The 12104-nt window shown below is 37.6% G+C and overlaps 2 protein-coding genes and 1 long non-coding RNA gene across 25 annotated transcripts in view; 1 reads left to right on the top strand and 2 right to left on the bottom strand.

Moving 5' to 3' along the window:
- The window catches only part of cep152 (centrosomal protein 152), a 27596-nt gene extending 24400 nt beyond the window's left edge, over positions 1 to 3196 (bottom strand). For 4 of the 8 annotated variants that reach the window (XM_057837062.1, XM_057837064.1, XM_057837065.1 and 1 more), the window contains exons 1-2: positions 2530 to 3001; positions 1404 to 1501 (exon numbers count right to left, since the gene is read on the bottom strand). In XM_057837062.1, the coding sequence (XP_057693045.1) occupies positions 1404 to 1501; positions 2530 to 2578 (147 nt within the window). In that variant the 5' untranslated portion in view covers positions 2579 to 3001. Of the gene's footprint in view, positions 1 to 600; positions 864 to 894; positions 1059 to 1403; positions 1502 to 2529; positions 3002 to 3148 lie in introns of those variants that run through there. The other 4 variants (XM_057837068.1, XM_057837070.1, XM_057837067.1 and 1 more) reach the window with 3 other exon arrangements.
- galk2 (galactokinase 2) lies at positions 2170 to 12104 on the top strand. 5 transcript variants are annotated; one of them, XM_057837073.1, is made up of 11 exons: positions 2170 to 2257; positions 7623 to 7792; positions 7869 to 7956; positions 8154 to 8277; positions 8358 to 8451; positions 8568 to 8714; positions 8803 to 8901; positions 8999 to 9151; positions 9300 to 9510; positions 9588 to 9789; positions 10788 to 12104. In XM_057837073.1, exons 2-11 carry the CDS (start codon positions 7736 to 7738, stop codon positions 10993 to 10995), a joined length of 1383 nt encoding a protein of 460 aa, XP_057693056.1. In that variant the 5' UTR covers positions 2170 to 2257; positions 7623 to 7735; the 3' UTR covers positions 10996 to 12104. The 5 variants fall into 5 exon arrangements, with proteins under 5 accessions (XP_057693056.1, XP_057693054.1, XP_057693055.1 ...); XM_057837071.1 differs by lacking the exon at positions 2170 to 2257 and adding an exon at positions 2561 to 2680; XM_057837072.1 differs by lacking the exon at positions 2170 to 2257 and adding an exon at positions 7466 to 7553.
- LOC130916380 (uncharacterized) lies at positions 4058 to 7456 on the bottom strand. Of its 12 annotated transcripts, XR_009063262.1 has the most exons (10): positions 7333 to 7427; positions 6888 to 6921; positions 6712 to 6810; positions 6541 to 6647; positions 5252 to 5312; positions 5129 to 5164; positions 4861 to 4929; positions 4638 to 4746; positions 4485 to 4554; positions 4061 to 4350 (listed from the first exon to the last, which is right to left on the bottom strand). It is a non-coding gene; the product is annotated as an uncharacterized LOC130916380 (long non-coding RNA). The 12 variants fall into 12 exon arrangements; XR_009063264.1 differs by lacking the exon at positions 6888 to 6921 and having other exon boundaries at positions 7333 to 7456; XR_009063260.1 differs by lacking the exon at positions 7333 to 7427 and having other exon boundaries at positions 4062 to 4350; positions 6888 to 7326.

Here is a 12104-nt window from a genome sequence, read left to right as displayed (position 1 = left end):
TCCTATTATCGGACCAATAATTATCGTGCGCCTCTAATGATAACAGACAAAAAATGTTTACGCACATAAAATGAGACCACTTGCGAGCTCAGCCATTGTATAACAAAAATGCTGGCACTCACTCCATATGTGTACAGCTTTAAAAAATTGTATTTGGATAATTCTGAGGTTAACTCATTCACTACCAACGACGTATAAACAACGTTAATTATAATGATCAACTAACTAACTGCTCATAATGCAAGAATATAGTCGAAATAAACTTTTTTCAAATTATGAAAGATTGAAATATCTTTTTGTAAGTTCTATGTTAATGTAGCCATAGAACACAATTATTCTCTGTCGCTTGAAAGAAGGGAATGTCTTGTAACATGATGATCAGTCGATTAAATGTGGCAGCACTAAATCCCAATAAACCATTATTTTCAGTTTTATGCTTTTAGTGACCAAAAAATGACTAAAAAAATCATTATACAGCATTGCCACTCCATCAAGAATATCATAGCCCTTTGTAACACAACAAACAGCATTTCTGTCTTTAAACACCTCAAATAATTGGACCAAAAAAAAAAAACACAACAAAAACAAAACTGGACTTACTTGCCATAGGGACCGTTGAATGGTCTTTAAATCCTCCACCGTGTCATCAAAAAAAGGACCCATATCATCGCATTTACACATTTAGCATAAAAAACACATATGTCCACTTCAAGAGCGAATGCAGTTCATGTCATCCTAACCAGTTTCACCAGAGGAGACTTTTCCAAACATCCGAACTAAGTCCAAGGCATGTGGTCGACTCCCAAAAGAACTCATGTGTTTTACTCCAAAAGAACTCGATTGTTTGAACAAAACATATAGAGAAGCTAAATAGAGCAGAAACATTCCACTTACTGGCAGGAAACATTTTCCACTTGACCAACTAGTCTATAAGACATAGGAGCCATTAGGTGAATGTGAACGGTAGATGATTAATAGAATCCCAAACTCCAGTTAGTCTTATTGTTGCAGAAGATGAGAACATAATTTGTCACTTTAGCCTAGCTCTTAAGTAGAGGCATTGTGAGCAAATCAAGTAATAGTGAGAAAGTAGGTTAACCACATGGTTTCTGCAATTCAGTGACACACCAGGAAGAACCCAGCAGGGCCAATAGCAACACAAGCTCAGAGTGTGAGTCATAAAAACAACCCTGCATACCAGTTAGATTGAACGGCTTATGCTATTCCTCAAACAGGTCCCAAACGACAACACATATTTGATGCTCAAAATGAATATTGTGGAAACATGAAATATATGTTTGTGGTGGAGCAAATTTTAGAAAATGTTGAAATCTTGAAACAAGACAGGTTTGAAAATGAATGTTTCATTCAATCAGCCAAAATTTTGAAACGTTTTTTCTTACCTCTTGGTCTCTGTCAATGTCGTTCTGGTCGTATTGTTCATCCTCATCCTGAGTTTGGAACGCAGCACCATCAAAATCCAAAGACATGACCGCAGATGCTGCACAGGGAGACATCCACACAGTACGAGTATTTAAGCAGTACCTTGGTATTTATTGTACTGTTTATCAAATCAGTAGCCTAATAGCATCATTCCTTTTGTCATATTTTGACCAAATATCGGCCTAAAAAAAGTTGTCTTTTTGCCTTTGGCAGTTTTGGCAAGGATGAAAGATGTCCAACTTCAAAGATGGAGACTGCATATTTGAATTCATCCGCATACAAGGCTATCTGGGCATACCACAATGAATACATGAAGTTATCTGGGACTTACGCATTACCGACACTCAATTAGATGGAAAGGTTTGTCATTCGGGCTATCTGGGACTTGGTAAATAATTATATATAATTGTATGTAGTTAAAGAGGACACGAAGGTAGTTGGTGTGAGAGCAGAGGATGCAGAGGACAGGGTTAATGGAGTCAACTGATTCACTGTGGCGATCCCTGAAGGGAAAAGCCGAAAAGAAAAGATGAATACAGTACAAGGTGGATTTTGAGTCAGGATCTGCCTGAGCGAATAAGCTTCCCCAAACAACCGCTCCACCAAGTTCAACTCTTTCCTGTCAAATTGCAAATTACTTTCAGGGAATTCAATTACTTACAGTCAGTGAAACCAGTACAGCAGAGTGGCTCACCTGTACTATAATCCCTAATCAATAGAAAGTGTGAAAATTAGTTCACACAGCGTCAGAGTATACAAAAGGAATGAAACATACTTAAGATTTTAGCTAATCACCATATCCCAATATTTCCAGGTAATGGTTATGTTATGTTAAATGCCAAAGCAAATTCCACCTCAGACTTATGCTGTTTTTGTTATTTATCTATTTAATCGTAAACTTGTTCTGACAGCTGGATGAGCAAAATGTTACGAAGTTTATATATAAATTGACTATACTTAATTGTTTATTTCCCCCGAAAACATTATGCTATTGAGCTAACGAAATGTACCATAAAGTCGCCAAACGTGAGAGCAACAAGTTGGCTAAAAGTTATGGCGGTGGATACAAACTGACAAAATTCTTACCTTTAGGAAAAACCCGGGTCAGATTTTCACGTGGATCTATATTAAACATCGGCGTCGTTTACGGGACGGTGAAGCGAATGAACAAGTCGTGTTTTACTTCGTTTACCATCAGATAGCGAGACCTCCAATACGGACGGGTCGTGTTTTAAAGGTTTGCGCATATTTTGACGTGGCTATTTACTGGACACCAATTGGTTTGGCACCACGTTATTTATCATTTAGCCCAGTAAAATATAAAAGCTAACTCTGGCTAGCCGGTTGCTCACTGGTCCTTTTTCAGAGCGTTACCATGTCGGTCGCCTACTTTGAAAAGCCGCGCGCACAGCTAGCACCAACGAAACTCCGTTTGAAATATTCTTTTCATGTGCATTACTGCACCAATCTATAGTTGCATAATTTTTTTTAACTGGTTGGATACCAAAGACCCTGAAAAACCATATTATTAAGAGTCATAACTTTTCATTTTGATACTTAGGAGGTAACTACGCCCCCACGGAACATGCGTCTTGCATTTTGGGTAGTGTAGTCCTCTTGTCTAAAGAAAACACCGCCATTCTTGCAGTACATGGTGACATCAGTATTTAGAATTACGTCTCTCAGTACGATTGGTAGGGCCCACCTTTCTCCCAAGAGAGTCTGGCTGCAGCCCGCCTCTCTCAGTACCCTGCGCCGCTCTTCTCAGTACCCATCCCGCAGACAGGAAGTGACGCAATATCGCAGCTCTCAGACCGGAAATGACAACATGAAGTAGCGCTCGAGCTCCGAGCTTCCGGTTTTATCGTAATAGTTAGCGTCCATTCGAACGTAAATACTAGTTTACTTTTCTTTTCGCACGTCTTTTATTTTCGGTTTCAGCATCACTCATTATTATTTAAATAATAATTTATTTCCATGCTCCTTAAATTGATTTGGTGAAATCGGGAGATTAACTCTTTAAGCGCGGTCAGTTTGCCAAAGCCTGCTGATTTTACCAAAATGAAAAACACGGTTACAGTACATCAAAATTAAAATACACACTATTGCAATAAAGGTTTAATTAGTGACTGAAAGATCGCCTGTGACCTATCACAGTGTGTACTTTAGTTTGTCAATTGTAAAATATACTCCAATTGAGAATTATTAGAAATTGCTGTCATCCTTACATTTTCATGAACGGACACATTAATATAGCTTCATTACAATTTAATGTATCAAAAACGTAATATTCTCTCAATGTTGCAACCAAACCAATTTTGTCTTTCATTTTGCTACTTAAATTCATTCATGTGGGTGAAGATCCTAATTAACTAATTCAGAAACTATATTAAACTTTCTGCTCCAGGAAAGGCACCTTTATTTCAAACAGAAATGACAAAATAGTTGTCATGTGTTAGTTGTTTTTTTCTTTTATCCCAGACAATAGTTGTAGGTTGTTTTAATTACCTGACATTTTTCGGCAAGCACTCCCGCCTTCATCACAGGTAATTAAAACTACCTACAACTAACATCTGGGATAAAAGAAAAAAAACAACTAATTTATAAGTGTAGAAAAATGAACTCAATACAACCAGTTCTAATGTGGTAAACTTTATTTTTTTAGTTTTATTATTTTTTATTATTATTGAGAGAACACCAGATATTTTCTTTAGTCAACAATCTCCTCAAAAAAGGTAAATCCATCTTCCAGATGGTTGAAACAGAACTTGAATGGCTCCAAGACATTGTAGTTCGTGCTCATCCTCTTCCATCTGCAGGATACTTGGGAACTCCTACTGCATTGATTCCACACCCCCAGCCCTGTCCGAGGCTTTTGTGCTGTCTTGCACAATCCTTTTAGCAAAACTGTTCATTGGAAAAGAGAAAGAAAAGAGCTATTTGAATATTACATAAGTAAAATAAAAATGATGCTTTGTTAATTTTATACTTGATTTTTCTTTTCAGGCATTGCATTAAACTAGGTATATAAACAATCTTACCATTTTTTCCCGCCATATCTTTTTGGAGTGGGCCACCACTAACTTGAAGGAGCTGTGGTTGCACCTCTTCCTAAAAATAAATCAGTGAATAAAGGGGGGCATGTTCAAAAGTGCGTCAGAGTAATGGACACTAAAAAGTCTTTAAAAGCTGACCTCAGCAATTATATTCAAATTTCACCTCTGTAACTGATAGACTGGTGGCACTTAACCCTGCAGTAATGCTTTTGCCTCATCTGTCCATAGGGCAAACTCTTTCCTGTGGCTCACATAAGTTGAAAAAATACAAAAATAAGTATTCCACATTTTCCAACAAAGAATTAAGGTGCTGTGCACCTACTTTCCTATGAATGCCATATCAACAGTTTCAAAGACTTACCATGCACCCAAGTTTGAAATTGTCCGCTAGCAATATACACCACCACTTCCTCAGAGTTGGCATATCAGTCTAACAAAATTAAAAACAAGTGTAAATAAAGAATAACGACAAGGATATTTTGTAGCCCAATTTGAATGATTAGGTGAACTTCATTTTACAATGGTTAAACTCAAAGAGAGCATCCAGAACAGTGCAAAGAGCATACTACAAATGGATAAATGAATACAAATATCACAGAAGACAAAATTGGACAGTTAAACTCACCTACCATCAACATGAAGATGCCACAGTCCTTCCCCTATGGCTGTCCCGGAAAACCATAACGTAAGAATTTAACCGAGTCACTTCCTTCAAGTTTTGAATCAATGAATATACACACTTTTCCAAATACCTCTATTTCACTTCCAATCCTCTCTTTCCATGTTCCCCTGTTGATTGACTGTAAACGTTTTCTGCAATTGAAAATATAGGTTTATATTAAATACAGTAGTTAAACAATTACAAACGTGTTTCCATGCATAAGAACACCAACCAGTCAGGTTTAAATGATTCATGCAAACAAAACAATGGCGTAGGTTTGCATAGGGACGGTAGGGACATAACACGACCAACTTTTCAGGATGCTAAAGTTGTCCCCACCAACTTTTGAGCAACCTTATTTGCTTTATATTCGTCCCTACCAATGTTGAGACCGGGCCAACGCCCTTGAAACAAAACATTCGTAATTTTAGAGTGGCATTTTAGAATTTTGCTTCAAATGAATGGATGAATCATCTGGAGTGCAATTCTGCTTTAATTGAAGGGGCAACATAAAAGGATCGACTGGAACATACCTTCAAAACCAAACAAGGCTATTCTGGATCATCATGGAAACGCCATGCCAATATGAATGGATACTGAATTTCATTGGAGATAACAATAGTTCTCTGTTCTGATGATTGGATCTGTTTTTCTTCCCACAAATAATTGGAATTTGGATCATTTAATTTGTTATGATTTGACTGTTCTTTGAAAATGAACCAATCCTCCAAGTTGTAGTTGTTACTAATCAGCCTTACAGGCAAATGCATGTGTGGGTCACATCCTGTAGGCTTTCACCATGTTGCAACAACATAGGGGTCAGCCACAAATATGGTCCTTCCCTGAAAAATACATAATCTATACCCACGGACATATGTTATATAAATACAAACGTACGCAGACACCTACATGAGCCCATACAATCATTCTGTAGGCTACATAGTTAAAATAATACCCTACACACGCCAAAAAATACATTTTTATACCTTTGAATGAGCTACTTGTTAGACAAGTTATAAATATGCATTTCATATCTGCAAAAAAACAAACACAAAAAGTTACATTTTACTTAATTGTACAAGTGACATTATGTTCTTTAGAGAAACTAAATCCTAAAAATTCACAGTTGATTCCATTTCATTGTTCAGGCCAACGTTCCAAAAGTCAGCACGTGTCAATCAAACTTTCTTTTTTTAGACAATCAACACCATTTCTGGCCTCTTTATATTCAAGATTTGCATAAGCTATTGAGAATGTTGATTGGTTAAATAAACAAAGAGTAAATAATCAATTATGTCCAATTGTTAACTAATATAAGGAATAATAAGCCTATCCAGATTTCCACTGAGCACAACATTTGTCTCAGACATAAAAACATACCAGCCGTTCCTGGGCAGGATGAGTTTGAACCGTCCATGAAGCTCGGCATGGTCTTATATTGTCACCATTGGTCCTGTCTGCACAGTGGGTTTTACAGTGTTCGATGTCTATCAAAAAAAAGTGTTCAGCACAGTCCAAAATCTAAAGTACATTACTACTTATGCTACTTACTTCCATTTGGATCTGTGTGACATCCCTGTATCTGCATGGGAAGACTACCATTTGGGGGTCGTGATTTAGTTTCTTCCCAATGGGGTGGTGATCAAGGAGCTAGTAAAAAATAATAATAATAATGATGAAAAAATATATAGCTAAGCAGAGTAACAATATGAAGAAAAAATTACAACCTTGTCCTATTTGGATCATGTGACAACATTCAAACTACAAAGGACCAGACAAAACAAATGAAGGCAAAACAACAATACCATACAACAACAAAAACAGCGAGCTGCGAATTGCAGGCATGTACATAATGAAAAATAAGAGTGCAATATAATGAAAACTACACAAAGAAGACTGTTCATTGTGAAAAAAAAAGTAAAATCATTAGCAGCATTAGCCAATTCGCTGCTGAATTCATCAGTACGTATTAAACAATATAAGTAGAGCAAAGTCATATGCAGTTAGTAAAGGAAGACATTATTTAAATTACATTAAGAATACTAGATATAAGTACGGTCTTTTCAACTCAGAATAAACACTTCATATTTTCACCGCAAGTGTTGTTTAACTATTTAACATTTTTAAACATGCATACGCTTTTAAAAACTTTTTTTCAGTGCGGCCACTTACCGTGTTTTCTTCGCGAGAGGTGAAATAACGTAACTTGTTTTCGTCGCAAGGGTTGACGACATTTCCGGTCTGAGGGAACTGAGAGCAGCGGTATTGCGTCATTTCCTGTCTGCGGGATGGGTACTGAGAAGAGCGGCGCAGGGTACTGAGAGAGGCGGGCTGCAGCCAGACTCCTCTCCCTTCTTTGGCCCATCGTTTCCGTGTTGCTGTGCTGTTCCCCAGTCAGTTATAATTTGGTTGAGTGAATGCGTTGGTTTATGAATGACTTTTAACAACTGACTTTGATTCAGATATATCAGCATCCGGGATCCGTTGGCCGTCAGCTGATCACGGCCAGGATGCCAGACAGACAGTACTCTGAGCTACTCTGCTGGCTGAGAAGAATCTGAAGTAGTTTATCTAAATGAAAATGGCCACTAATCCTCCCAAATTCAAAGTCCCGCTCGTTGATGATGAAAGGTGAGCACAGAAGGGATAAATGATTAAGACTTATCAGGGTATGTGTATTAATGTTGATTTTTTTTTTTTTCTAATGGCTGCAAAACTTGAAAAATGCTTTTGAGAGACATTATGGAGAGACTCCGCTCTTCTATGCATGTGCGCCTGGGAGAGTCAATCTAATAGGTAACTGGATGTTTACAAATTTATCTTCTTAACATTTACTGTAATGGACTCTATTGAATGATGAAATAATGAGCAAGTAACTATTTGCTCTATTTCTTTGATGCACATCAGGATATACTAGTATTTTTTTAAAGAGTGTATCTACGTTTCCTGATTTCCATTTAAGTGCTGTTTTTCCGGATTCTTCTTTATGACAGGAGAGCACATTGATTACTGTGGTTTCTCTGTTTTGCCAATGGCTATTGAACAGAATATCTTTGCTGCAGTCTCAGTGAATAATTTGGGAACAATCCAGCTGGCCAATATAAATCCTCTGTACAAGTTAGTCCTTAAAATTTTTAACATGTTTAAGAGTCTTATTTATCATATGTGTGATTTTTGTATCTCTTTTTATCCTGTAGCAATATCACTGTGTCTTGTTCAGAGGAAATCGTTATTGACAGAACTAACCCGAAGTGGTATTATTATTTCCTGTGTGGTGTTAAGGGCATTCAGGTAGGCCATGAACATTGGTCACATTGTCTAGTATGCCAAACATGGGGTAAAGATTTCATAATGTCATTTTTGAATTGATGACTGTCATTGAACTAAGCATTTTGTGTTAACAACAGGAGAAGTTTGGGATCACACGTTTACCAGGAATGTCGTGTGTCATCGACGGCAATGTTCCACCGAGCTCTGGTCTGTCCAGTTCTAGTGCCCTTGTTTGTTGTGCTGGGCTCGTAACAATGGAGGCAAATCAGAAGTCCCTCTCCAAAGTAAGCCTAAAACTAGTAAACCTAAAACTCTGTGATAATCAGTGGAACTGCTTAACAAACATAATCCTCCTCTTAATCTATTTTTTAGCTAGCTCTTGCAGAGATATGTGCAAAATGTGAGCGATACATTGGTACAGAGGGAGGAGGCATGGACCAGTCCATCTCATTCCTGGCAGAGAAAGGAACTGTATGTGTCGGAATTGTCACGAACACACTCATTTAATGGATAAGATTTCCACATTATAGTATATTGAATCTGTTGTGTGTGATGTGTCTTCCAACAGGCAAAACTGATAGAGTTTGAGCCGTTAAGGGCGATTGATGTCCAGCTCCCAGCCGGTGCTGTTTTTGTGATTTCCAACTGCTGTTTGGAGATGAATAAAGCGGCATCTTCTCACTTTAACATTCGTGTGGTAGAGTGTCGGATCGCCACAAAGGTGAAACCTCATGGGAAGGCGAATTTTTATCGATCATATTAGTTTAGAATCAAGATACTGTAAAATGTAAATTATTACTATTTAGAAACAAAACTAAAGGAATTCATGTAGTGTTCCATGAGGTTTGACTATGATGTTGTGAACACAGATGCTGGGCCAAGCCAAAGGGTTGAACCAAAAGGGGTTGCTAAAGCTGGCACAGGTGCAGACGGAGTTGAAAGCATCTCTGGAGGAGATGCTGCTTCTTGTGGATGAGGTTCTACATCCCGAGCCGTACAGCCGAGAGGAGATCTGTAAAGCTCTCGACATCACATCGCAGCAGTTCTCCACAGAGCTACTCAGTGCAAATACTCAACATGGTGAGAACTTAAAAAGCATGACTGGTGCTGTCACTTCTGAAATCCTTTCAAGATGTTTCTTTATTTGTCTGTCGCAGTAACACATTTCAAGCTGTACCAGCGAGCCAAACATGTCTACGGCGAGGCTTCACGTGTGTTGCGCTTTAAGGATGTGTGTGATTGTGAGGCTGAAGAGTCCATCCAGCTACTGGGTGACCTGATGAACCAGAGCCACGCAAGCTGCAGAGATCTGTATGAGTGCAGCTGCCCTGAACTAGACCAACTAGTGGATATTTGTCTGTGAGTACGTCTCACTTGAGCCCCTTTCAGGTATACCCTGAAGTCTGGTAACGTTTAAGCCAGGGGTGTACAAACCTTTTTGTCCGAGGGCGCTTTCAGAAAAATCGAAGGATGCAAGGGCCAACTAGAAATCCTTTCATTTGCTAAACACGATGATACAGTATACAGTGTATCATCATGTTGTACAACACTAATATGTTTTAAATGTACGCAATCCGATCACCTGAACCAAAATTGGGCCAGATCACATTTTTCTCAGAGGATTGGGTGTAAAAGATCGGGTTATATATATATATTTTTTCAAGTATTAACTAATTGGCTGCCACTAACAGCAATAGACATCCAATCCAATTTGATTGGGGGTTGGCAGCAATCGAACGATGAAAATTTCCAGCGACAGCAAAAGCAAAAGTCAAGAAAATCCCAACCAAGATAGCTGAGGAAGAGACTGTTAAAAGTTTTGGAATTTGCGAGAGACATGGGTACGTCGCAACTTAATTAGCAAATTTGTGTAATTAATTGGTGTATGGTTAAACAACAAGGTGTGTGTATACCAAGTGATTTTATTTTTTTGTTTTGTTTTGTTTTAATTAGCAAAGCATATTATTGAGAATGTGAGAACAGCCCTGACAAGCGTGATGGCACACTCTAAAAAGAAGCGAGCCGGATGTTTCATATTTTCCAGTTCACATTACTGCACGTTAATGTTGCAACATTTATATCTCAAAGTTATTTCAAGATAACCTACTAATTTAAGTTAAGGTTAAAAAAAAAAAAAAAAAAACGTTTTAAAAAAGATTCGAGACTCATTGACGTTTTGCTCATAACATTATTGCTGAGTAGTAAAGTAGACATGTATAGTCTTGTCTAAACTCTAAAACCTCTACAAAGCAGTGCACCCACAACAAGAATAAAATTCCATAACGACACTAGATAATGCTGATAGTGCGAGTACAGATGTAGATTAAACTCTTTCTGGTTGTTTCCTCTGCTTACAGGAAATCAGGCGCTGTGGGGTCCCGGTTGACAGGAGCAGGCTGGGGCGGCTGCGCTGTGTCTATGGTTCCCAGTGACAAAGTTCAGTCCTTCGTGCAAGCAGTGAGGGAAGCTTACTACCTCCCTGATCCTCGTAGAGCAGCAATGGAAAAACAAAGTTTGTTTGTCTCAAAGCCTGGAGGAGGAGCTGCAATTTACGTAGAGAATTGAAATGTACTGTCACAGCTGTAACTCTATCTAAAATATATCTATATTCAATTGGACCAAAGTTGAATGGAAACATTAATACTAGGTGACATAAAAATGGGACCTTTTAACAATCCAATCAAACCAAGAGTGATAGGAGAAAGAGATTTTATTCATAGTAATTGAAAACCATAAAACATGCCATTTTAGAAACAGTTATGGAATTTTTTTTGTTTTTAATTGTGTCCTTTAACTGGCGTCCTCCTGTACGAATGCATTGTTGAAATCTGTTGAGATTCCTCATTGACCGCTGCAACATCTAAGCTGGGATACTGTAATTTTCATCCTGCATTTACCATGGTTACTAAAAGGCAGAGTGTTTACTTGCTCAAGGTGACTGTCTCGCACTGCCGCTCCTTGCTCATGTCTGCCAATACGCTCTTCAAATATTCCCTTTTTTAAAAATCTGAATTTATACTGGAAAACAAAGGGAGTCTTTTTTTTTACTTGTATTTTTACAATAACTTTTCATAAATTTATCCAACTCATGCGTGGTGAGAAAAAAATTAAGCCATTTTTATATAAACTAATGGCTTGATTTAGGGTTGGATTGAGTGAAAAAGTGCATTTTCTTTTTAAATACATTTCATTTTTAGATAGAAAAAAATCAAATGAATGGAAATGAAGTAAAATGAACAGGTCAATGCAGAAAACACATATCTATATTTTTGTAAAATTCTGGTTTGCCATGGAGTCAATTGGTTAGCTCAGTATTACATGAAAAAAAAATCTGGGATTAGATATGTTGGGTTATCACAGCCTTTAATTGCTGAACTAACTAAAATGATTGGTTTCAAAGCAATGTTTTCATGAGAATAAAGCTTCATTTTGAAAAGTGTGCCTCATTTTTATTATTTTCAGGAAATGTTTTTTTCCTATTACTTATGCATTCAGTTGTTTACCATTAAGAGTTATTACGGTATACTGTACTGTACAGAATTATGAGCTCAAAAGCAGATTGGAAATGAGTTTGTTCTATTTAAAAATGATTTGATTTACATGATGTCCGCTGGGAGGTGGTGTTATCAAGTATAAATGTATGGTTATACACTAACTTCATTTTGCGTGAAGAA

The sequence above is a fragment of the Corythoichthys intestinalis genome, chromosome 5, assembly GCF_030265065.1.
Source record: "Corythoichthys intestinalis isolate RoL2023-P3 chromosome 5, ASM3026506v1, whole genome shotgun sequence".
Classification (NCBI taxonomy): Eukaryota; Metazoa; Chordata; class Actinopteri; order Syngnathiformes; family Syngnathidae; genus Corythoichthys; species Corythoichthys intestinalis.
This window is presented reverse-complemented; position numbering and strand designations above follow the sequence as displayed.